We start from the raw sequence: 27785 nt of genomic DNA, 5'->3' as shown, positions 1-27785 counted from the left end.
AAAAAACACAAATTTAAATGTCAAAACACTTTTTAATGTTTGTCAGTGGTCACAGATCTGACTGAATGGAACTTCATTCTCTCTGAAGACAACTTGCACTCAAATATAAATTAGACAATTTTCATCACCGGGAGATATCTGAAATAGTAAAAACAAATCACTGTTTTTCAAATTTACTGGCATGATACCAGAAGTTCTTTTAAACAAAGTTTAAGTAGCATTCAAGAGAATACGGAAATGGTGTGCACTGCTGCAGGTAGTTAACTAGTCCTCTCCAATGATAATATGCACTCCAACTTTAATCATCATCAACTGTTGGCTTTATCGTTACACCTCTTCTTATCTGACCCCAACCAATTAATCTGTAAAAGAAAAAGCTGATTAGTTTTTACAAGAAATACATACCTATTCAAATGAATGATATCAATGCATCAAGAATCTGCTCAATAAACTCTTAGTCAGTTAAATCTTGAGTTTGTTTTTCTGGGCATCAAATACTGTTGCACTGAAATCTTTAACAGCATTTGTTTCCCCCATAAAACAAACTCATCACATCTTGCCTTACAAAGAAAATTGAGATGTTCAATATAGATTTCCAAATCTCAAGATTCCTATTTTTAAAATACACACACTTTCTTCACTCACCGCCAATGCTTCTCTACTCTTCGGCTAAGAGCAATCTTTTCACCAACTTCTGTACATACTGGATTTGTGAGGACTATTTTTCCCAAGTCGGCCTTCACTGCACTGACTCTTCCTCCAGTAGAAAGGGATCCTATGTTTACCATCAACACCTCATTTTTGGACAGCTTTTGAACCTTAAAAAAATAATCAGAATCAGCTTTAATATCACTGGCACGTCTTTTGTTTTCTTTGCAGCAGCAGTTCAATGCAATATATAATAATAGGAAAAAACCCCAAATTACAATAAGTATATGTACATATTAAGTAGTTGAATTAAATTAGTGCAAAAATAAAACATCAACAAAAAATAGTGAGGAAGTATTCATAAGTTCAATGTCCATTTAGGAATCAGATGGCAGAGGGGAAGAAGTGTTCCTGAATCATTGAGTGTGTGCCTTCAGCCTCCTGTACCTTGTTCCTGATGGTAGTAATGAGAACAGGACATGTCCTGAGTCCTGGGTGATAGGGGTCAATGATGGATGCTTCATTTTCAGCTATCCCTCCTTGAAAATGTCCTGGATACTGTGTTAAGTTTACAACTCTCTGCAGCTTATTTTGATCCTCCCTCCCACCCACTCCCTCTCCACTCACACCAGATACAAATGCAGCCAGTTAGAATGCTCTCCACGATATATCTGTTGAAATTTGCGAGTGTTTTTGGTGACATACCAAATCTCCTCAAAGTTCTAATGAAATATAGCTGCTGTCGTGCCTTCTTTGCAGTTGCATCAATATGTTGGGCCCAGTATAGATCCGCAGAGATACTGACACCCATGAAATTGAAATTGCTCACTCTTTCCACTTCTGATCCCTTTATGAGGAGTGGTGTATGCTCCCTTGTCTTATTCTTTCTGAAACCCCCAATCAGTTCTTTGGTCTTACTAACATCAAGTTTGTTGCTGTGACACCACTCATCCAACTGATATCTATATGCAGACTGTGGTCTTCCAGTTAGGAAGCAGAGGACGCAGTTGCAGAGGGACATGCAGAGGCCCAGGTTTTGGAGCATTTCAATCAGAACAGTAGGAATGATTGTGTTATACACTGAGCTGTAGTCAATAAGCAGTATCCTGACATAGGTAACTGTACTGTCCAGGTGATCCAAGGCCGCGTGAAGGGTCAATGAGATCACATCTGCCTTAATAGGCAATGATAGGTAATTTGCGATGATAGGCAAAATGCAGTGGGTTCAGGTGGTTTCTGAGACAGGACTTAATTCTAGGTATAACCAACCTCTCAAGCACTTCATCATTGTAGATGTGACTGCTACTGGATGATAGTTGTTAGGGCAACTCACCTTGCTGTTCTGGGCACTAGTATGTCTGTGAAACAGGTGGGAACTTCCGACTGTAGTAATGAGAGATTGAAAATGTCTTTGAACACATCTGCCAGTTGCTTGGCACAGGTTTTCAGAACTCTACCATTGGGGCCTGTCATCTTGCAAGGGTTCGTTCACCATCTTGAAAGACAGCCTGATGTTGGCCTCCAGGTAAGAGATTACAGGGCAACAGAATGCTGGAGGGATCCTCATAGCTATAGTTTTATTCTCCCTTTCAAAGTGAGTATAAAAGGTGTTGAACTCATCTGGGAGAGAAACATCGCTGTCATTCATGATGCTAGGTTTTGCTTTGTAGGAAATAATGACCTGCAAACCCTGCCAGAAGTGACATGCATCCAATTCTGTCTCCAACCTTGTTCAGAATGGTTTCTTTGCTCTTGAGATAGCACTCCACAAGTTGTACCTGGTTTTCTTGTACAGTCCTGGGTTGGCAGATTTGAATGCCACAGATTTAGCACTCCTGGTTTATTCATGGCTTTTGATCTGGGTTACATACAATATGTTCTCATATACACACATTTATCCATACAGGTTTTAATGAAGTCAGTGACAGCTGTGGCGTACTCATTCAGACTTGAAGATGTCCAGTCTACTGATTCAGGCACCCGGACACAGTCCAATCTAACCATTCAAAGCAACCTGCAAGCGTTCCTGTGCCTCACTTGTCCGTACCTTCTTGGTCCTCACTTCTGGTACTGCAGTCTTCAGTTGCTGCCTGTACTCCTCGAAGTTCAGCCAGGTGATCAGACTTTCCAAAGTGTGGGCATGGGATAGCATGGTAAGCGCTCATAATGGTACTGTAACAGTGTCCCTGTGTGTTGGCTCCTCTAGTACTACAAGTGATTTGTTGGTAATATTAGAGACCTTTTCAAGTTGGCCTGGTTAAAATCCCCCAAAATGATAGGGAAGGCATCAGGATGCGCTGTTACACATACACTTACTAAAGTACTCTTGTATTTTGCTAAGGTTAAACAAGTGAAATTCTATTGTTGATTATATACAAAAGGTATAATATGGTCAAAAAGTATTTGCATCGTGAAGATATTTCTTTAAAATATACACACCCAAGTAGGAACTGCCTGAATTTTCTGCTATTACTTGCAATATAAAGGGCTTCATCAGATCAATATAGCAAATTATATTCTTCAAAACACATTTACTTCAAATGGACTTCAAATGGGCTTGGTACAGAACTCACTTTTGCAGCTTTTTTATCACCTTCTGTACGCACACCCAATAATCGCCTGAGAAGAAAGTAAGAAATTTCCAATTCTGTGAAGATTTCTGGCAGAGCTCCAACAGCACCAAGAACTTGTCCGACCATACGATCGGCACGGCAAAGGGTTGGGTCTATTTTTGTTCCAACACCTAAAACAAAAATTCCACTACTGAAAAAAAAATAGCATAGGAACCATTTTTCCTCTATCCAATTACCAGTAATTATGAACTCTTCTGAGGTTTCCGACCAAACAAGGCAATTTAAGAGCATGCAAGCTAATTATTACTGATCATCTACAGTTACCTAATGAAGGTCTAATGAAGTGAATCACAGACCAAGTTCCATGAATTCATATTTCACTTTAAAAATATCTAGCTTGTTAATGAGAGATTGGCGAAATAAGATAAGTGAAAAATACTGAAATTTTATTTCAGTCCCTTTCAGGAACAGATACTGAAGAACAGGAATACTCAAAGCTTTAAGTTTATATACTTGACATTAGAATTCATTTAAACCAGCAGATAATTTGCTGAGCAATAACTAACATTATACTTTGCATCTGTTATGAAAATTGATCATTTCTGTTTCTGATGTAATTAAACTACCAATATTTTTCTTAGAAATTATTTTCTAAGTATTTTAATATTAAGTAGTGTCAACGTGAAATTATGCAAGAAAGATCTCATTTGGCCAATCTACTGGAGTTCTTTGACCAAGTACCTCACAGAATACAAGAGAGGGGGCTTATGGACCTGATTTACTTGGGATTTTCAGGCTTTTGACAGGTCCACCACAGGTTGTTAATAAGATTAGAGCACATGGAATACCAACGTGAATTGAAAGACTGTCAAAAAATAGAAAGCCACATAAAAATGAGTCACCTCTCTCAGGCTGGCAAATTGTGACATGCAAGGATCAGTGCTTAGGGCCACCACAATCTACAATTTTTACCAACCAATTGGTTGAGGGGACCAAATGTAACATTTCCAAGTTTACCGATGACATGAAACTAAACAGGAATGTAAGTGGTAAAAGGGATTCATGAGTGAATAGGGTTAAAAAACTGCACCTTCTTACTGAAATGGTTAGAGAAGAGGAAATATTAATGTTCTAAGGGAAATAAATGCCCTTGTATATATCACACAAATATAATATGCAGGTATAGTAGGCAATTAGGAAGCCAAAAGAGCAAAAAGCTATCTTACTGCCAAATAGGAACTCAGCAAGATCATTCCTAGACTACTCTGCACGAAAGAAAAATTCTTATAGATGAACTACAGCAGAGATTTGCCAGGGTGATTGTTGAATTCATGTGTGGAGTGATTAAACACGTTCTTTATTTTCTAATATTTAAAAATGTACAAAATTCTTTGAATGTTCAACAGAGTAAGGCAGGGAGGAAGTTAAGGAGTCTAGAACAAAAGGGTTTGGCCATTTGGGCTTAAGGTTGGAAAAAAATTCTTCACTCAAAGGGTGGGTGACTCTTTGAAACTCTCCACACTCAAGAGACTGTGGAGACTCAGTCATGGACTATATTCAAAATATAAATCAATTTTTTTTTTACATATTATAGAGATCAAACTAGATGGGAGATCTGGTGAGTAGTGGTATTTTAAGTTTAAAAAATCAGTCATGATCTGGTTGAATGTTGGTGCAGCAATGACAGCCATATAGCTTACTCTTACTAATTCTGATGTTATACCAAAACATCTTAATTTAAGATGTTTTTAATTATATTTAAATAACATAGACATCATCAGCAATGCTCAGCATTTATTATCCATCTTTGATTATCCCTGAATTTAATAGTTTCAGAGTTAAATTTAAAGATAAAAATTGCTGTGTGTGGCGGAGTCTCATTTATGCAAAAACAGACACATTTAGAAGATTGACTTCCCTGGAGAGTATTAGGAAACCAGATTTTTTAAAAATGCTAATTGAGCTATTTCAGTCACCATTATACTAGGGTTTTAGTCCAAAGTGAATATAAATTGAATTTTATCTCAACCATAATGAAATTTGAACGCCTGTCTGATAAGTCATTTAACAAAAATGCAACTTTTTAAAAAAATCTTCTAATCAAAACAGAATTTTGGATAATGAACAAAATATTTACAGCAACTTTCCCCAAGTATATAAAATAAACATTAATCCACATTTCTCCCTATGGAATATTGTTCACCAATCAGCACAGCTATGCTGCTGGTCTGACAGGAAATGCTTCCTACACTATACTTAAGGGTTTTGTGGATAATATTCACACAGCATACTAACAGATACTTTAATTTTCTTCAAAATCACAAAAGCTTAAAATTATAAATCTTTTAAAAGGAATCTTCTTACCAATAAGGCCACCAGGAACTGCAAATTGGAGGTCATTGTGCTCTGCAAAAAGTGACACGATCTTGGAAAAGATGGGCTTGCACATCAGCTTCCCTTCATGGTCTTTTGACACAATGCCAGGTCGAACTTCAAGTTCTTGGCCTACCTACAGATATAAAAATTATTAGGGAAATAAAAATTTTATCACAAATTATCATACACTATTTTTTCCACAAGCTTTTGTGCAAGATTATTTTATGACAATTTTACCTGCCATACCTAGTCACCTCCTGTAGAGGCACCCAATCCTTGGTGAAATATCTTTATTCATATGAGCTATAATAGAATTCTTATCTTAGGAAGTTTAGCACAAATATGCCTATTTTGACTCCCTCCTCTCTTCAACCACCAACGCTGATGAGGGCATTGGATAGATGCGATGAGAAAAAGAAGCCAGCCCATCCTTACAGCTACAGCACAATGACGTCAGGTATAAAATTCAGTACATGGCTCAGACACGCTACCATTGGCCATTACGTACTAAGAGCCCAACCTTCATTTTTACATTGAAATTCCACTGTGGGTAAATTTCTAAACCTTATAATTAACAATTAGAAAGTGCTAGGCTACTAAATACAGCCAGCACCGACTAATAGGACAAGGAAAATGTCAAACTATTTCCAATTGTAGATACAAGAGACTGCACACATGAATCTGGAGCAACAAACAATCTGCTGCAGGAAGTCAAGAGGGTCAGGCTGCATCTGTGAAAAGAGAGGAATTGTTGATGGTTTGGTTTGAACCCCAAAATATAATTTCCAATTGCATACTTGAGAAAAATTAGTGTACTGATAAAACAGGCCCACCTATGTTGTGGATTAGGCATTTTTATTGAATAAGTGTTGAACAGAAGCCATCTGATTTCCAGTGACTTCGCAGAATAGAACTCTGCCACTCCAAGTCAAGCAGCTGTTGGGCAACCCCTGCAGTGGTCAACCATACAAGATTTCAACATAGAATATTATATATTCCTATTTAGTTTTATTCAAATACTTAGCTTGCTCATAAAAAATAGTTCTAAAAACAAGTACAGTGCCTTGATTTGCGTTGATATATTTCAATGATGAGAGCGATGGAAATGCTTTGGGAGTTGAAATAGGGCAGCTTGTAGCTGATAATTTCTCTGGAGCAGGGGTTCCCCCCTTTATAATGCCATGGACTCCTACCATTAACCAAGGGGTCCACGAACCCCAGGTTGAGAGTAATAAGCTTCTCAAACGTGTCGCGACACATACGAAATGCTGGAAGAATTCAGGTAGCATGGAAATGAATAAACAGTTGACGTTTCAGGCTGAGATCTTTCTACAGGACTGGAAAGGGGGAAGACCCCAGAATAAAAAAGGTGGGGGGAAGAAAAGAAGGATACCTAGAAGGTGATGGGTGAAGCCAGATGGACGGGAAAGGTGAAGGGCTGGACAGGATGGAATCTGATAGGAAAGGAGAGGGGACCATGGGAGAAAGAGAAGAAAGAATGGCGCCAGGGAAAGGTAATGGGTAGGGAAGAGGTCAGAGTGGAGAACGAAGAGGGATGGGGGAGGGCATTTTTTTTTTAACCGGAAGGAGAAATTGATGTTCACGCCATCAGGTTGGAGGCTATTCAGATGGAATATAAGGTGTTGCTGCTCCAGCCTCAGAGCAGCCTCTGAGGCTGGAGCAAGAGGAGGTGTCACAAGAGGAGGCCATGAACCAACATGTCGAAATGGGAAAAGGAATAAAAATGGTTGGCCACCAGGAAATTTTGCTTTTGGCCGATGGAGCGGAGGTGCTCAACAAAGTGGTTCCCCAATTTACAACGGATCTCACCAATATAGAGGAGGCTGTTTTCGGAGCACCAGATATAATAGGTAACCCCCAACAGATTCAAGGTGAAGTGCTGCCTCATCTGGAAGGACTATTTGATGCCATGAATGGAGGTGACTGGGCAAGCGTAGCACGTTGGCTGCTTGCAAGGATAAGTGCCATGAGGGAGATTAGTGTGGATGGACAAAAAGATAAGGGAATCATGGAGGGAGTGATCCCTGCGCAAAGCAGGGAGAGGGTGGGGGGGGGTCGGGAGGGAAACTAAAGATATGTTTGGTGGTAGATCCCTTTGGAGATGGTGGAATTTGTGGAGAATGATGTGTTGTATGGAGGCTCATGGGGTGGTAGGTAAGGACAAAAGGAACTCTATCCCTGTTAAGCTGATGGAAAGATGGGATGAACATGGATGTCTAGGAAATAGAGGAGATGCGGTGAGGGCAGCATCAATGGTGGAGAAAGGGAAACCCTGTTCTTTAAAGGAGGTGACAGTAACGGAACAGAAAGCCTCATTCTGGGAACAGATGGGGCGGAGACGAAGGAACTGAGCAAAGGGAATAGCATTTTTACAGGAGACAAGGTGGGAAGAGGTATTGTAAAGAAACACGTGGGAATTGATAGGTTTATAAAATATGTCAATAGACAGCTTGTCTTCAGAGATGGAGACAGAGAGGTCAAGAAAGTAGAGGGAGGTGTCAGAAATGGACAAGTGAATGTAAGGGCAGGGTGGAAGTTGGAGGCAAAGTCGACGAAAATGACGAACTCAGCATGGGTACATGAAGGAGCACCAATGCAGTTGTCAATGTAGCAAAGGAAGAATTAGAGAGCATTACCAGGGAAGGCCTGGAACATGGACTGTTCTACGTAGCCAATGAAAAGGCAAGCATAGCTGGAGCTGACATGGGTGCCCCCTGAACCTGGAGAAAGTGGAAGGAGCCAAAGAAGAAATTTTTGAGGGCGAGGACCAGATCTGCCAGCTAAGGAGGGGACCTGGTGATTCTTTTGTTGGGAAAGAAGATTTAAGGCCTTCTTGATGGGGGATAGAAGTGTATTAGGACTGGACGAAGCAGTCAGGGCCAGGGACTTAAAGTTGTTGAGGAGGTTGAGAGCAGGTGAAATATTGCGGACGTAGTTGGGAAAGGACTGAAGCAAAGGAGATAGATACGTGTTGTTGTCAAATGTGTCGTCTGATGCAGTGATTGATGACTTTCTACACACCTTCTTGTTGGTAGTGAAGTGTTTCAAGCATCTAAATACGGCAGCCCAGTATGACTATGAAACATGTTCACAGATCAGCTACTCTACTGCTTCACACGTCCATTAATCCATTAAATGGACAAACCCGCGAGTTGGTAGAAAGTACATCAAAGTAAATCAAGGCATTGCATTTTTAAGGTCCACCATTTTTTTGTGTGAACAAGCTAATAATTTATTATTTTATTTTATTTTTCTATTTTCTATTTGCACAATTAGTTGTATTTTGCAAACAGAAAATCTGCAGATGCTGGAAAGTCCTAGCAACACACACAAAATGCTGGAGGAACTCAGCAGGCCAGGCAGCATTTATGGAAAAAAGTACAGCCCACGTTTTGGGCCAAAACCCTTTGGCAAGACTGGAGGAAAAAAGCTGAGGAGTAGATTTGAAAGGGGGGGGGGGAGGAGAATGCCACCCCCTTCACTCAATTCCTCTGTTTCCACTGCATTTATTCTCAGGATATGACTTTTCATTCTTGAATGAAGGAGATGTCCTCGTTTTTCAAAGAAAGGGGTTTCCCTTCTTCCACCATCAATGCTGCCCTCAACCACATCTCTTCCATTTCACGCATGTCTGCTCTTAGCCCATCCTCCCGCCACCCCACCAGGGATAGGGTTCCTCTTGTCCTCACCTACCAACCCATCAGCCTCTGCATCCAGCACATAATTCTCTGAAACATCCGCCACCTCCAACTGGATCCCACCACCAAACACATCTCCCGCCCACCCCTGCCCCACTTACTGCTTTCCGTAGGGATCGCTCCCTACGCGACTCCCTTGTCCATTTGTCTCTCCCCACTGATCTCCCTCCTGGCATTTATCCTTGCAAGTGGAACAGGTGCTACACTTGCCCCTACACCTTCTCCTTCACTACCATTCAGGGCCCCAAACAGTTCTTCCAGGTGAGGCAATACTTCACCTGAGAATCTGTTGGGTCAAAAACTATGTTCGGTGCTTCCAGTGTGGCCTCTTGTATATCGGTGAGGCCTGATGTTGATTGGGAGACCATTTCGCAGAACATCTACGGTCCGTCCGCCAGAACAAGTGGGATCTCCCAATGGCCACCCATTTTAATTCCACTTCCCATTCCAATATATTCATCCATGGCCTTCTCCACTGTTGAGATATGGAACAACACCTTATCCTCCAAACTGATGGCATGAACATCGATTTTTCAAACTTCCAGTAATGCCTCCCCTCCCCCTTCATTTCCCATCCCCTTGTCCCCCTCTCACGTTATCTCCTTGCCCACCTATCGCCCCCCCCCGGTGCTCCTCCCACCTTTTTTCTTTTTTCCATGGCCTTCTGTCTCTTACATCAATCAACTTCCAAGCTCTTTACTTCATCCCTGCCCCTCCAAATTTCACCTATCACCTGGTATTTTCTTCTTCCCCCACCTTTCAAATCTGCTCCTCAGCTTTTTTTCTCCAGTCCTGCCGAAGGGTTTTGGCCCAAAAAGTCGACAGTACTCTTTTCCATAGATGTTGCCTGGCCTGCTGAGTTCCTCCAGCATTTTGTGTGTGCTGTATTTTGCATATTGGTTGTTCGTCTTTGTGCAGTTTTTAATTGATTCTAGTATTAACTGTCAACGCCCACAAGAAAATGAATCTTAGGGTTGTATATGGTGACATATATGTACTTGGATAATAAATTTACGCTGAACTTTCAATCAAGCAAAGTATCATTGCTTGCATTGAGTACTATATTTTACTGGGATTTATGTTAACTCTATTGTTTAGCATAAATGTCCAGTGTACTGAAATAAACCATGATCAGCTCATTCAAGGCCACAAAACAGCTTGAAATCATGTGCAGTAACTGGAATCTACCACTTCCATTAGCAGAAAACTGCTGGGACTAAAATACAGTCAGCCCTCCTTATCCGCGAGGGATTGGTTCCGGGACCCCTCGCGGATACCAAAACACGCAGATGCTCAAGTCCCTTATTCAACCTGTCTCAATACGGTGGACCTTAGGACCCAGTGGAACCTCGGACCTTATTTAACCTGTCTCAGTGCGGTGCACATTAGGTCCCGGTGGTGGAGCTCTGAATCTGCAGTGTTTCTGTTCACGAAAATAATAACAATCAATAATAAAGTGGAAATAAAAAAGCGATTGCAAAGAGGTGAAACACCATCGGTCATTGGAAAAGCATTAGGCTACAGTTGGTCAACGATCGGAACAGTTCTAAAGGATAAAGTGAGAAAAGCCCTGCCCCGATGAAAGCTACAATTATTACTAAGCAACGCAGTGGTTTAATTATTGGGTTTTTGATCCTCCACATCAACCCGGCACAGATGGCTCAGGGAGCGGTCTGTCACTGGATCGAACTCGGGAATTTCCGTTCCTGAGCCCGGCGCTGAAACATACCTTTCTTAAGTGTTTTATATGCATAGAAAGGTAAAATATATATACCAAGACAAACGTTTGACTAACTGACGTTAAATAATACCGGATGTACCTGTTCTGACTAACTTAGTAAGAGAACTTCTGTTTTTTTTCCAATCCCGATCCACGGTAACCTACGCAAATCCTCCCGTATACTTTAAATCATCTCTAGATTACTTATAATACCTGATACAATGTAAATGCTATGTAAAATAGTTGTTATACTGCATTGTTTAGGGAAAAATGCCAAGAAAAAAGTCTTTACATGTTCAAACAACAAGTGCTGGAAGAGCACTTCTGGGTTTTCTCGATTCGCGGTTGGTTGAATCCGCGCATGCGGAACTCGTGGATAAGGAGGGCCAACTGTATTAATAAGATAAATATTTTGTAAAGTACTGCAGTTAGTAAATTTTATAATTACAGTACAATTAAACAAAATGCTTTAATTCCTCTACACTACATGACTTTGTTGTGTTTCAAAATCAAATTTTATGGCACCATGCCCATTTCCCCACCCCTCCATCATGTTTTTTCTGATAAATAGTTTATACCTTCAGCACCCCTTTCAGAATGCTGCCACCAGCTACACCACCCTTCAGATCATCTACTTCACATCCAGGCTTATTGACATCAAAGGATCGAATAACTGAAATAAGACAAACAGAAAAAATGTTAAAATAAGTATTCAGTTTTCCTCAGCACTCATCCTCACCTCTGGATTAAGAGGATGTGTTCAAATTTACAACTACTCCCTGTACCCAAGCACTTACAAACATGGAATGACTTTTATAAAGCTAAAAACAGTGAGGACTGATCAAGGAAGAGATGAGGAATCAAACAGGTATGATGGTGAAAAAAGGAACCATTTGCCAAAAGTTAAAATTTAAACATAACTAAGTCTCTCCCATCTCATTCCACTTTGGTATGTCTTCCTCACAAGCATGTGGGGAACAGTATCCAAATTAGGAGAGATGTTACACACAAGAGAAAATCTGCAGATGCTGGAAATCCGAGCAACACACACAAAATGCTGGAGGAAGTCAGCAGGCCAGGAGGCATCTATGGGGGAAAAAAAAGTACAGTCTACGTTTTGGACCTTTGGCAGGACTGGCTTTTTTTCCCCCCAAATTATAATATGTTACAAAAACTAGTCACATACAACTGCTTGAAAGAGTTATCCTCATAGATCATAACTTTCAAGTAACGTGCCAGATGACTCCATCATAAACAGAAAGATCATTCTATCCCACTTGTACAAGGACAAGGAGTACAGAATGTACTGTGGTGTCATTCTTTACCAAGAGTGGTTTGTTTGCAAGGTCACTGAGAATGCTGAACAGTTCCCAAATGACATGGCTGCCAGATAAGGTTTGCAGCAGGTAGCAAGTACAGTGCAATGGATACTCGGCATTGCCCTCAGTTAGCAGGTTCATCCAACTGCAAGACCATTAATTAGCATATAGTCCTTGTGGATATGGAGCACATCTGTCACCACTATGCTGTTTGAGACTACAATGGCAGATCCTGTAACTCAAAAATGGATATCCATAAGGCAGAGGAAACCATTAACAGAGGCAAAAATATACATGGCCACAATCTGCAGTCCCATGGCAGAGCACTGCCCTCATTTTATCACTTAAAACCAGCTGAGTAATCCTGGTTCACACAGTGCAGAAAACCATGATGGGACAAGTCATAACTGAAAAAAAAAACAACAGGGTGCTAATCTGGTGAAGCTGCCTTAAATTACATGCACATTAAACAACAGAGTGAAATAAGGACAAAAATCTTGCCAATTTGTTCCAGTACTTAAAACACCAGCATCAACAAGGCAATGAGGAAAAAAATTTCAGGTATATCCAGTTCATAAAAAAGCAATGCAATCTAATCTAGCAAATTACCACCTCAAACTAATCTTAATCATCAAAGTGATAGAGGTGCCATCCACGCAAACTAACCTGTTTATAAATATCTAGTTTTGGTTTTATGACTCCAAACTTATCAAAGCCTTGACCCACTCATTGACCATGTGAGATGAAAATCACACCAAGTAATATTTGACAAGAGTGTTGATCAAGGAGCCCTGATAAAATTGTAGTCAAAGGGTATCAAGTGGAAAACTACCTCAAGACTGGAGTCATACCTTAAAACACATGATGGCAGTGGTTTTGGACACTAATCATTTTAGCTCCAAGAGTTCTTCAGGGCAAAGTTCCAAGCACAATCACCTTCAGCTACGAATATTTGCTGATAATTTGAGAATACTTAATTGCATTTGGAAATCCTCAGCAAATGAACCAGACCCCCTCCTCTTCCTTGACGATCAACACAAATGCACCTCAAGGATTCATGCTTAGCCCACTCTATGCTCATGACTCAGTGGCGAAGTGCAGCTCAAATACCACCTGAGAATTTGCTGATGTCATACAGTAACTATCAGATGGTGATGAGGCGACATAGTGGTGAGGTAGATTGGCTGACTGAATGGTGCTACAACAACCACCTTGCATTCGATGTCAATAAGACCAAGGAATTGACTGTGGGCTTCAGGAAGGGGGAAATCTGCAGTTCTCATCAGGAGACCAGGGGAAAGGGTGACCAGTTTTAAATTCCTGGATGGTAACATCTCCGAAGATCTATCCTGGACTCAATGTATTAATGCAGTTACAAAGAAGGCATGCCAGTGGTTCTATTTCATTAGGAGTTTGAGGAGATTTGGCATATCATTAAAAACACTAGCAAATTTCTGGAGATGTACTGTGAAGAACATTCTAACTGGCTGCACCAACATCTAGTATGGAGGCACTAATGCACATGTTAGAATAAAGCTGCACAGGTTTGTAAACTCAGCCTGTCACATCATGGGCACTAGCTTCCCCACTATCAAGGGCACCCTCAAAAGATAATGCCTCAAGAGGCAGCATCCATAATGAAAGATCCTCACCATCTAATACAAGCTCTCTTCTCATTACTACCATCAAGATGGTGGCAGAGGAGTCTGATGGTACACACTCAACATTTCAGGAACAGCTTCTTCTACTCCCCATCAGTTTTCTGAATGATCTACGAACACTGATGATGGAATGATCTATACCTACTTAGCTCTTTTTGCACGATTTGTTCTATACTTATTGTAATTATAGTAATTTTTATGATTGTATTGTACTGCTACTGCAAAACAAATTTCACAAAATATGTCAGTGATAATAAACCTGATTCTGATACCTAGATAATATTTGTGGATGGGCCTATAATTTGCAAATAGTTTTTGTGCTATATGATGCCAATTACCAATATTGTCTTATAATTATTGTTTCCAGCAAGAAACTCAAACCACCTATCCTGGATATTCAATGCCATCACTGAGTATCCTGTAGTCAACATCTAAGAGTTGTCATTCACCAGGCACCACCACATCTCCCTCATAAATACTATAGCTACAAGAGCAGGTCCGAGGCTGAATATTCTGTTGAAGTGGCTCATCTCTTGATACTTTGATAGTCTTTCCATCACCTAGGTCAGGAATGGGAAGAAATACTTTTCACTTGCATAGATGAGGGCACCTCCGACATCAATCAAGAAACCCAACACCAGCAAGTACAAAGCAACCTGTTAAACTGGAAGTCCACCATCACTCTAAAACTTCATTCCTTCCAGCAATGTACAGTGGTTGTAATGTGTGCTACCTACAAAATGCATGCATTGCAGTTCGCAGTCCAGGGTACTCTGACAGAACCTCCCGGACCTGTAACTCCTTACAGCAAGAATGACAAGGACAGCAGGTGTACAGGAGCAGAGCCACTTCCAAGCTATCCTGGTAATCACACATAACTGGCATGCAAATATATAACAATTCCTTCAGCATTGCCAGGTTCAATTCTGCAACTCCATTTCCCAAGAGTATTGGAGTGTACCTTCACTAGAAGAGCTGCAGTGGTAGAAGGAGACACTTTCCAACTATCTTTTTGAGGGCACTTAGGGATGGACAAGGAATGCTAACTTTGCCCAGATCCTGAAAAGTGTGAGTAAAATTAAACAGATGAGGGCCCTAGCAGGAACAAAATCCATATCTAAATGGCACAGGCACCAAGGCTGAACAGAGAACTTTCAGCTATTCACTTAGTTTTCTATTTTTACCATGATTAGTGTCACTGCCAAACCTCATTCCATCCATCAATCTGAAGTGACTTTTTAAAAATGGTGACCATCAAGATTCATCATTGTCAGAAAGTCAACTTGCCTTTGAGTTCCTCCTTCTCAGTCAACTAGAAAACCCCAGTTGCAAATTTATCTGAAATCAGCTGGCTCAACATATTTCAAGGATCATATATATCCACAATGTACCTCCAATAAGAACACCAACAGCCCTGAAGGCACAACATTTATGGTAAATTTCAAAGTGTTAGAAATCTTGCTCCAATAAACTGAACAACCAGAAGGAAAAACAGTATGGTTTTTAAAAAACTTAATTGGTGTCAATATATGTAACGGACCAAAAATACACCCAGAAACAAATCAACGTTCTGTAGGATAAGTAAAGTACAATGCTTACCAATTAACCTAGGTTCAGATATAAAGTCTCGGATGGGAACTGGAATTTTTTTTACAATATACTCGCATACTACTTCAATGTTATATTTCAACTGCGCTGAGATAGGAATAATCGGTGCACCTTCTGCCACTGTACCTGCGGAACAAAACAGAAAAAGGCACTAAATTGTTTATTTATGCAGCCTCTTTATTAATTCAAGTACTTTAATAACATTAGGACAAGCCTTTGTATTGAGTGTTGCACAGCCTCTAAGGCAGCGAGCATTCATGTTTGGTCCAAGAGCAAATTGCATGCATGTAGTCCTACTAATTAATTACAACAGTCCTTTCTGTTATGTGGACCTTTATTGCAATGTGTTACTCCTGTCCCATGGCAATAAAGGTCAACATAATAGTTGTCTTCCAAAGAGATCATTTTTACCATTGCTGAGATCAGGAGTATGTGGATTAGCAGCTGCATTTTCCTGTATTACATGACTGTCTACATCAAAATTAACTAAATAATTTTAAAGAACTGTGAAGACACTTAATCATGTGATTTTCAATAGCTGTACTACTACAGAGAAAATCAGAAGTGTATATAGAAGAAAGACCTTCAAAGAAAAGGGTAAGGTGGCTATATTAGGTTACAAAAATGCAAGGTATGTTGAACTTTTGTAAGACATTAGTCTGGCCTCACAAGTTGAATTCTGGGCATCAATCTTAAGAAAGGATGTGCGCCTTGGACAGTGTGCAAAAAAATCGATAGCAAGGTATCAGAAATAAAAGAAAATAGGAGTTCTTTCACTGGAGAAGGACCAGAAACGTAAAGGGTCTTCAATAGTTTTTATACAGTAGTTATAAAAATCTAATTCCAGAAGGAACCGCAACATAAAGATTTAAGACAACAAGAACACAATGAGATTCCATGAGTAATTATTGGGACCTCGAATATACTCAATAACAACATTCACAAGGGAATTAAATGCATACTTTGAAGATTGAGAAGTTACAAAGCTCTGAGGAAAGGTCAGTGAAAAATGATTCAATAGATAGCTCTATTGCAGATTTATCTAATAACCACAGGCAAGATGGACCAGATCCTTTCCAATGTTATATATACACAAGGATCTAAGGATATTTTATAAGTTGAAGTTAATTTTAGAGCAACCTACCCTGAACAAAAGCAAGTATCTGTTCATACTGCTCCTTCGCTTGACTTTCCTTTACAAGGTCAATCTTGTTTTGCAGAATCAGAATGTGTTTCAGTTTCATAATTTCAATAGCAGCCAAATGCTCTGAAGTCTGAGGCTGGGGACAAGATTCATTGCCAGCTGGAGATCAGAAAAAGACACATTAACAAGTAGTATGAATGTTTACAATACCAGGCACTCAATGTTTTAATTTTCCACAGTAGCATTTGACTAAACCTTAAACTTAAGGAGGTTAAACATTGGGATGACTGTTAGGCACATCAAACAAAACTGGAGGTATAGTCAAGTGAAACATATTTTCTACAATTACTACAAATGAGTGTATACCTACTGGAAAGCACCTACATTATCTCGATATTCCGACCTACAAGTGTGACCTTGAGTTAAACAAACTGTTTTATGGTCCCTGTTAGTCACGACTAAAGCAGAGATTGACCATTCACTGAAACCTACATACTTATGTGCAACATATGGTGTTAGAAACATCTGTACTTCTTCGGCAAACAATAGCATCTATGGTGTATCCACTTTTATACCAGCTAATTGCACAACTTACTACAGACCAGATCTTGGAACTTCGTTCCTAACAGTATTTTACTTAAAGCCAATTACTCATCTGAAAAACTACTAAAAAGTATAGCAAAAATTAGAGAGAATATAACCCAGTAATGATAGCCACATTCAGAAATCTCACTGGCCTTCACAAAATATACTGAAGATCCCTCTTTCAATTGAAAAGTCAATTCAGCTCTGCAGACCAACTCAAAGAGGTTTTGACCATTTCAAAACGTTTTATTACACACAATAGCAACTGCTAACTAACTAGAGAGTGCTTTCAATGAAAAACAAATGTTGTCTTTGCATATAGTGATCTGATATTTATTTTATAACTTCCACCTCTATTGATTAGATATCTTCAAATTTTTAAGTTGGTTTTAAATGAACAGGCAAACCGGGTTTTTGGCAATACATTCACCACTGCCAATTCAGATATGAAACACAATATATGGGATTTCAGTGGCAAGTTTTGAGAACTATTAATTTAAAGCACCCTTCAAGATTTGTTTACATCAAAGAAACTTCAAAGTAAATCTGCATTAAGAACCAAGGGCCGAAAAAGACTCATGGAAGGATAACATTCTGATGTAATAAAAAATAGTGTGCTGGAAATACTCAGCGGCTCAGGCAGCATCCTGTACTGATGAAGGACCTTGGGCCTGAAATGTTCTCTTTTCTTTTTAACACAATGGTGCCTGACCTGCTGATTACATACAGCACCCTCTCCCTTTCAGTTTGCAACATCTGCATTTTTTAAAAAAGTAATCTTGTGCAAACATGTACCCACTGTTAATCCCCAGTTACCTATTAGCAGCAAAGCTGCATCCATGACAGCAGCTCCGTTCAACATGGTAGCCATCAAAATGTCGTGCCCTGGACAATCCACAAAAGAAACATGCCTATAGAGGGAAACAAACCATAGCCTAGGATAAATTTTCTTCCTTTCTTCCCATGAACATTATAAAAGTCAGTTCTCAGTTAACATTTGACTTTTTAAAATGACGTTCAGTTCTGTGCAAGTTTTAGGCACATGTAAAAAAAAATTCTGTAAAGCAAAGATAAAGAATTTTCTATAAAGAGCAACAAACAGTAAAGAACTAAATCAAATCAGTATTTGGTGTGACCACCCTTCGCCGTTAAAACTGCACCAATTATCTTACGCACACTGTCATGCAGTTTTATAAGAAAATTGGCTGGTAGATTGTTCCATGCATCTTGGAGAACTTTTGACAGTTCGTATGCAGACTTTGGCTGTCTTGCTTGCTTTTGTCTCTCCAAACAGCCTTGATGATGTTGAGAACAGGGCCCTGCGGAGGACATACCAATTGTTGTGGAACTCCTGGTTCTTCTTTTCACTGAAGATAGTTATTTATGACCTTGCCTACATGTTTGGGGTCATTGTCCTGTTGCAGAATGAAACTGGGACTGATCAGACACCTCCCTGATGGTATTGCATGATGGGTGATAATCTGCTTGTACTTTTCAGCACTGAGGATTCCATTCATTCTGACCAGATCAACTCTATTTACAGAAATTCAGCCCCAAACCTGTAGCAGGGAACCTCCACGGCTGGCTGTATACACTCAACCACAAAGTGCTCTCCAGCCCTACAGACAAGCTGCCTCCTCTATCGGCCAAAAATGTCAAATTTTGACTTGCCAGCCCAGATTGCTTGCAGCACCACAGTCCTTGTGCTTTTGTACATAGGTGAGTCTCTAGTCTTTGTTTCCACTTCAGAGGAATGGCTTTTTGACAGCAACTCTTCCATAAGGACCACTTCTGACAAAGCTTCTCCGGATTGTACTTGGGTTCCAGTGGTTTCTGTAAGTTCAGATCTGATAGCAGCGCTGGGCTTCTTCCAACTTAGAAGGGACGTCTGTTTGATGTATCTATCGTCTGTACATCCAGTTTCCATGGCTGACCACTACGTTACTGGTTCTCAACCATGCCCATTTCTTTGTGCTTCTTCAGAAGAGCTTGGACAGCACATCTTGAAACGTCTGCTTGGGAGAGACCTTGCTGATGCAGGATGACCACCTTCTGTCTTGTTAGTATGCTCATTCTTGCCACAGTGTAAGAAGTAATGATTTAAAGGGTAAGCTGTCACACCTATCACACCCTCACCTTTTAGCATGATTGTCCTTTGCCCAGTTTGATTCCTTCTACACCCGTTTCTGTTCGTATCCAAATAAGCACATTCTAACAAACAGAAGTGAAGCTACGGAATCCAGTGGGACACAATATCACAGTCAACTTGGAAGTCATGGCATTCGTGATATCTTTCAATGTGTTTCAAAGAAGTGTTTTTCAATTAATCCCACACTTCTCCTTTAACTCTACTGACATTCAAATATTCATATTGTAATCCTTCTGAATCTTGCTATTAAATTTACTTCCTTCAGTCTTTCCGGTTGCATTACCAGTTGTGTAAAAACAATTTCCTCCTGTCCTTTCTTGATTTACTTTTCAGGAGGCAATGTCTTTAAAGGAATCAACAATTGAGAAAAATTGATTTACAATTTTATTGCCAGCAATGTACATTTTATATCTGCTGAGTATATAAAATCATTTTCCTTTAAGTGGAACATTTAAATGAGAAGAGAAAATTTATAAATACATTCTACCCACCTTAAACACTTAATTAACATTCCTTCCTGAATATTTCAGTGCCAATTTACATATTACACCTCAAATTATTTATCATTAACCACAAAGCTTAAACAAAACAACAATTTGAATAGTTGGACATTATTAACCAAGAAGAAACAGGCACATATGTTCAAAAATGTTACACGGAATGGTACTGACTGTCACAATCATAACAATGAAAGAGGTAAATACAGTACTGGGCAAAAGTCACAGGCGTGCACATACGGATATGTGCGTATATACGTATTATATATACACACAAAAATATACGGTGTCTAAGACTTTTGCAAATTACTGTATTTGTTAACTTAGAGTGGTGAACAAGTTTATATCTGGTGGGAGCAGAGAATGTTGGGAATGGCGACAATGGAGTGCTGTGGGAGGGTGTGAGGTACGTGGCAGAGAATGAGTGCTAGGGGCAGATGGGGTGTAGACACACCCAACCTTAAGATACCAGCATGGTCATTTGATTCCAAACAATTGGTTTATTGATCAATACATATTCTCTCTCTGCTGCTTGCCACCCCCTTCCCAACCATGATTCCCCTTTCCCTGTCCCATTTGCACTCTCAGAGCACAATAGAGACTGGAGACCCCTACCAGAATCAGATTTATCATCACTCACATTATGAAATTTGTTTTTTTTTAATGCAGTAGTACAGTGCAATACATAACATTACTACAGTACTGTGCAAAATCTTAGGCACCCTGCTATATATGTGTGCCTGAGACTTTAGCACGATACTGAATGATCTGGTTTGCACTAACCTGACTAGCTTGAAATTTCCTTTGACCCCAGGAATATCTGAAGGGAATTCATCTGGTGTGCTGCTCCCACATGATCTGTAACAATCAGGCCTTGGACAACTGGGATCATCTAATTTGTAAACCTAGAGATATTGCAACTAGTTATAGAAAACTCATGCAAAAGTTTAGAAGGCAACAACCATTTAACACCTTAGAATGATGTCATGATATTTAACATTTCAGTATAATGACTTTTAAAATTTTAGATTAAAAAAATTAAATCTTTGAACATCATGACTAAAGTTCATTAGTTGCTTTCCCATCAAATAAGTTTAGATTGAACTAAAAAGATTGGTCAAAGATAGGGGCACCTTTTCACATAACAGCCTAAACTACTTTTGAGCATTTAAGAATTTTACAACAGAGAACAAGTGCAAATGAAAAAATTGCAAATGGTTTACAATGTCAAAAAGTAGAATATAAAATCTTAATCATTTGACCATATTTCATGGAAGTACTGCATAAATGTAATAAAAATATGCACAGAATTTTAATGAAACATTTAACAAATGACCATAATGCATTTCCATAAGATTTTACAACCTTGGCATTGGCATATCCCAGCTTGATTGTGATATTTCTTTCTAGTTCATTTTTAAATCGGACCGTCTGAACGCCAGAAATAGCTTTAACTACAGTGGACTTCCCATGGGCTACATGACCAATTGTGCCTGAGAAAAAACATTTGGTAGGAAAAAAAATTAAATTACAATATCCATTGTATGCAATGCATGCTTTCAAATCTTGATCTTAAACAAGATAAAGAGCCAATTTCTCCATTTTTTAAAAACTTAACTGAACAGCTTTGCATGAAACCCAGCAGCTTAGAATGCTCATCTTCTCAAATCCATTGCATAGTACTTACAACAAATTGCTAAATTTCAGATCAATAGTTTTAAAATGAGAATTTTAAAATCCTGTCTGATAAAGTTTGATTGAAATTTAGTTTATTTTCCAAGGCACTGGGTTAGCCATATCATTCAATCTACTGTCCACCTCTACCTTTCAGTGCTAGTACAGTGCAGCCTGGTAGAGAACAGAACCCTGATAGCATTTCTTTGCAGTCAATCTCCCTGCTGTTATCATCTGCATGTTGCACCACCTAGCAATTTTCCAGTCTAAACGCTGCTTATATAGCTCATCACTTCAGAAACATCACAAAATGCACAATTTTAAATTCCTCTCTCAGTTACATTTACTCTCAATTTGTAATGCTATTCAATTGTAACAGCATTCAGGACACATCCATTTAATCAGAATATGCATTAATGCAAGTTATCAACTTTGCCAATTTTTAGCCAACTCCAAGAGCCCAAATCCAAGTCATCAGCCTTCTTAATTCTAAGTATCCGGTATTGTTGGGCAGGGATTTGCCCGTGCATTATTCTGGGATAAAATAATAGTACAACTGACAAGAATTATGGTATATATGTCATTAAATTTGATCGAAAATATCATTGTTAAAGTATAACATGTTTCTTGCAGTAGCCCTTGAAAGATTTGGGTTGTAAATTAAGGCCTTCCTGCAAAAAGATGTCCAACAATGTTCTATATCAAATAAACCATAGGAAATGCAGGGTTGGGAAAAGCTACGAGACATTTGCTGCAGAATTACAGCTTAACATGTCACAAATAATCAATTTCAATTTCGGGGCAGATATGTGAAAGACAAGAAAGTTCAATTTAATGTGATGCCAGCAGGGAAGATTGTGTGCACACCTTTTACAAGTTTTCAGATATCAATTCTAATTTGCATCCTTTCTAAATTACAAATTCTTAATCTGCTTAAAGTTGGTTTCTCTACATCCAGTTAGATAGTTCAAACAGTTTAGACCAAAGATATATTCATCATAAATATAAACAATAAAACTAAAAATGAACATTCATTTAATTACCAGGCAAAATAATAAAAACGAGTATTTACTTAATTATCAGCCAAAAATATTTAATAACTCACCTATGTTGATAGTGGCTTGCCTGCTAATGACTTCAGGAGAAAGTGGTGTTAACTTGGTAACATCCTGTAAAACACAAGCACTGAATTAAACCACAAAACATTATACAAATCCAAATTATTCATTAATGGATATACATTGCACTCCCTTTCTAACATTCAATTTCTCTAATTTTTTATTCACATCAATTCCTTCCTGGTCAAGAGACAAATTTGCACAAAAAAAAAGTCAATCATTAACCATGCTTCACCAGTCTGGAAATGTTAATTTCTTTCTGACAGAAAATCAGAACAAAAGCTAATAAGAAATTATTGTGGATTGCATTTCCCAGATAGGAATAATCACTTGCAAACCTTCTGAAGAATGATTTGAAACTGTCACCAATTTGATTAATTCTACTCTGAAACCCCCATATTTGTTTCACTTTGACATGTTTTCAAATGTCATCCCTGCTGCTTAAGATACAGTACTGTGCAAAAGTCTCAGGCACATATATTTGCCAATGTGGAGAGGACAGCGAGTTTATACATTTGACGGGAACAAAGGATATTGGAAACGGTGAGGGTGGAGTGCTGTGGGAGGGGTGTAGAACAGGTAGTGGAGAATGAGTGCCGGAGGCCGGGCTGGTGCGGGTTTACACACACGTCAGGCCCTGAGACACCAGGTAAAGTCATTTGATTCCAAACAATTGGTTTACTGATCATTACAGAATGTCTCTCTAGTGCTTCCCGCTCCCTCCCCTCTCCCTTCCCCTTTTCCTAACCATGATTCCCCACTCCACGTCCCGTTCCCACTCTTGATCCACAACAAAGTCCCATATCAGAATCAAGTGCATCATCACCCACATGTCATGATTTTTTTTTGTGTGGCAACAGTACAGCGAAATACATAAAATTACTACAGTACTGTATCAATGTAAAAATGCAGGCCACAAACCATGTCCACAACCACAGGACTGATATTAATTTCAAAACAGAATTTTACTTTGTCCATTCATCAGAAATTTTTAAAGATGTAAATAATGAGGATGGTTGCCCAGACACTGAGGAACATATATCAACTGAAATGTTGAGTTGGAGCACTGGCAAATGGAATTTAATTCAGACAAACATGAAGGTTACATTTTCAGTTGTTTAATAATGGCAAGTGATGTACAGAGGGATCTTGGTGTGCAAGTTCAAGCCAGTTTAAGATAAAGACATGGTGGACAGGTTAGTGAAGGCATTTAAATTGCCAACAGAGTCAGGGGTACTGAGTATAAGACTTGGGACATCATGATGCAGCTGTACAAGACAATGGCTATGCCACACTTGGACTATCAATAGTAGTTCTGGTTGCTGCACTTTGGAAATAATGTGGTAGCACAGGAAGAATGCAGAAGAAATTCATCAGGCTGTTGCCTTAAATTAATGCTTCAGTTAAAAGGAGAGATTGGATATGCTGGGTTTGTTCTCATTTCAGCACAGGAGGCTGAAGACCTTAAGACCTTTATTAAATTATGAGGGGCTTAAATTGTCACCACCATGTTCTAAGGGTAGGAGTGTCTAAAATTAGAGGATAAAAATTTGAGGTGAGATGAGAATTATTTGAAAGCGAACTGAGGGGCAAATTTTTCAGAGGGGTTGATGGTAATTTGTAATAAGCTTAGAGAGCAGGTGGCAGGTAGCAGGTGGGTCCATTACAGCATTTGGATGGTACCATGGATAGGAAATGAGGGACATGGGCCAAAAGATTTGTTCCTGTGCTGTACTATATGAAATCAGTAATGGGCTAGTTCCATAATCAACCTAAATAATGTAGTTATCAACTAGATGAAGATAAAGAAAACTGCTTTGCAAGCTTTTGAAATAATTAGCAAAATTCCTTCCTCCACATAGCTCTTAACAGCAAAAAATAAATGTGCTTAAAAGGTTGTTTACATGAATTACACATTTCTCACTCTATCTCATCTGCAGCTCAATGTGACTGAACTTTTGAGTTTACTAATAACTATGGTTATAGCAAGGTTGATGATGCAGGTTTTCAGTGGGCCTCAGGATCCATCTGTATGCAGGCGACAGTTAAAAGCATCACAGGTGCTCATGTGTAACAGCAAACACACACCCTGGAAGGAATTATTTTATTTTGGTGAATGTGACACAACCGAATTCTCAGAGAAGCTGCAGCACATAAAACAAACCCTGCAAACCACATTTTCCAAAATAATTTTATATATATGTATGAACAACTTTGTTTGGAGAAAAAAAAGACTACAGATGCTGGAAATCTGCATCAATACACAAAGGAACTGAAGGAACTCAGCAGGTCAGGTAGAGGGAAATGAACTGTTGCCATGTCAAGTCAGGATCCTTAATAAAATTGGCAAGCCCACTAACCACCCTGCTTCAAAGTTCAAAGCAAATTTATTATCAAAGTATATATGTGTCACCATATACAATCCAGAGATTTATTTTCTTGTGGGCATACTCAGTAAATCCAAGGGCCATAATAGTCAGTGAATGACAGCACCTAACAGGACGGACAAACAACCAATGTGCAACTACAGAAGTATGAAGTGTCCTTGAAAGCGAGTCCATAGGTTGTGGGATCAGTTCAGAGAACGGGCAAGTGAAGTTGCCCCACTGGTTCAAGAGCCCGATGGTTGAGGGATAATAACCGTTCCTGAACCTGGTGGTGTGAGTCCTGAGGCTCCTGTACCTTCTTCTGGATGGCAGCGACGAGAAGAGAGCATGGCCTGGATGGTGGGGTACCTGATGATGGATGCTGCTTTCTTGTGACAGTGCTCTATGTAGATGTGCTCAATGATGGGGAGGGCTTTACCCATGATGGACTAGGCTGTATCCATTACCTTTTGTTGGCTTTACAATTCAAGAGCATTGGAGTTGCCATACCAGACCGCGATGCAACCAGTCAATATATTCACCACATCCACATAAGTCCGTCAAAGTCTTAGCTGTCATACTGAATCTTTGCAGGAAGTAGAGGCCTTCTGCCCCAGGATTTTTTTATATAAAAGAGAAGACCAAACAATAAGCCATAAAATAATAACTATAAAATAAGTAATTCTTGCTTTTCAAGTTCCCCTCACCTTCTCAGGCCACTTCACTGTTCTTCAGCTCAAAGTTTAGAGTCTCACACCCGTTTTGTTTGTAATGCACTCCTTTTACTGTCACTGATGGGCCTCCTTTATCATACAAAACTCATCAGCAACCCATCCTTAAAGAACAATTATTACTTCCTTCAAATAGCACAATTCCAACATTTTGTCTTCCCTCCAAAAATCTTACATCTGCTTTGTAATGTACAGGTGTGTAAAGTACTACAATGTATCAAGCCCTTCAAACCATTGAGCACATCAACATGAAACACTGTCATAGGAAAGCAGGATCCATCATCAGAGATCCTCACCACCCAGGCCATGCTCTTTCTTCACTGCTGCCATCAGGTAGAAGGTATAAGAGCCTCAGGATTCACATCACCATGTTCAGGAACAGTTACTACCCCACAATCATCAGGTTCTTGAACAAAGGGATTAACTACACTCACTCCCATCCATTGAGATGTTCCCACAGCCAAAGATCTCACTTTAAGGACTCTTTATCTTGTTATTTCAAGTTTTTATGATTGAATATTTATATTTGCACTTGTACACTTCGTTGTCTTCTGCACTCTGCTTAATCTTTCACGGATCCTGTAATAGTTACTATTCTATACATTTGCTGAGTATGCCCACATGAAGATGAATCTCAGGGTTGTATATGGTGACATAAATGTACTTTGATAATAAAATTTACTTTCAACTTTGAGAACAAGAGAAATTTAGAATCATTTTAAGTCAGCAAGAGTTCCATTAAAGTACCTTACAAAACCTATTAATTTTTTTGTTCAAGCTAAACTGTAGGCTGGTGGGATAAAGGTAAAAATAAAGTAGAGAATGTCTATCAGTAATAGGGAGGTGAAAGAATTGTATTGTCTTTGTTCCTTCGGCCAATACATTTTAAAAGCCTTTCAAAATGCAGAAATAGGATGATAATAAAACTGGCGGCTTAGATCGTGGTTCTACAGAGGAACTACAGCAAGCATGGGAGGAAAAGTCTCCCCCGCCAAGGCCCCGGGCAGAGGTGCAGTCTTTCCAAACCCACCCCACACTTTCTTGATCCACTGAGGTCCCCTTTCCCTCCTCTTTTTATTGTTGGGACTCCAACCCAAGTATGTGGCCTCCGAAGTAAGACCAGGGATACAGACTCCAGGTACCTTGTCAGATCAAGGATACAGACACACCAGCTCTAGCCCAACTAGAAGCCCAGGGAAACAGGCCAAGGACCGGGACTCCTGACCAACGTAAAGCCTGGGACACAGATCTATAGTCCAACGCATAGCCCGGTACACAGGTCCAACATCTCAGACTCCAGCGCAAAACAAGGCCCGGGACACATGCCGACGCTCTCGCATTTCAGCCCAACGCAAGGCCCAGAGACACGAGCTCAGCTTCGCCGGCTCATGGACAGGCCTTTCGCCGCTACTCCTGCCCCCCTCTCTCTCCCGTGGCGACACTCACCAAGGCGCTGAGGTCTTGCCTGGCCAGATGCGGCTGCCCCACCGTGACTCCGGCATCATCCCCCGTCATCTCGAACCCAATCCCCGCAACCACCAGGCACCTTGCGCCGCTCCCTGGATGATGCAATCCTCTCAGCAACAACGACAGCGCCCGGGATCAAGATGGGCCTTCGGCAGCTCTCGCGCCCCCTTCAGGACGGGAAAATATCCTCACCGTGTGAGAAACGGGGTTCAAATTGGACCTGGGGAGAGAGAAAAAAACAATGTTCATTGGTGTTTTTGTTCTCACGTGTAAAAAACTTGCCTTGCATACTGTTTGTAATAGATCGAGTCATAACACTGCATCGAGCTAGTCTAAAGTGTGAAAGCTACCGAAAAAGTGCAGTGCAAGTAAACAATGAAGTGCAAGATCATAACCAGGTAGATTGTAAAGCCAAGAGTCAATCTGATCA

The 27785-nt window shown here is 39.8% G+C and overlaps 1 protein-coding gene across 1 annotated transcript; it reads right to left on the bottom strand.

The window, feature by feature from the left end:
* On the bottom strand, positions 1-27492 carry eif2s3 (eukaryotic translation initiation factor 2, subunit 3 gamma). The gene is made up of 12 exons (XM_063050875.1): positions 27335-27492; positions 22779-22842; positions 21365-21492; positions 20783-20904; positions 18170-18264; positions 16769-16927; positions 15616-15750; positions 11615-11709; positions 5586-5730; positions 3222-3391; positions 646-818; positions 1-362 (listed from the first exon to the last, which is right to left on the bottom strand). The coding sequence occupies exons 1-12, from the start codon at positions 27401-27403 to the stop codon at positions 299-301; spliced, it is 1419 nt and encodes a 472-aa protein (XP_062906945.1). The 5' UTR covers positions 27404-27492; the 3' UTR covers positions 1-298.
* Positions 27493-27785: the final 293 nt, after the last annotated feature.

Source organism: Mobula hypostoma, chromosome 6, assembly GCF_963921235.1.
Source record: "Mobula hypostoma chromosome 6, sMobHyp1.1, whole genome shotgun sequence".
NCBI classification, from domain to species: domain Eukaryota; kingdom Metazoa; phylum Chordata; class Chondrichthyes; order Myliobatiformes; family Myliobatidae; genus Mobula; species Mobula hypostoma.
The sequence above is the reverse complement of the archived record's forward strand: the minus strand, read 5'-3'. Positions and strand labels throughout refer to the sequence as shown.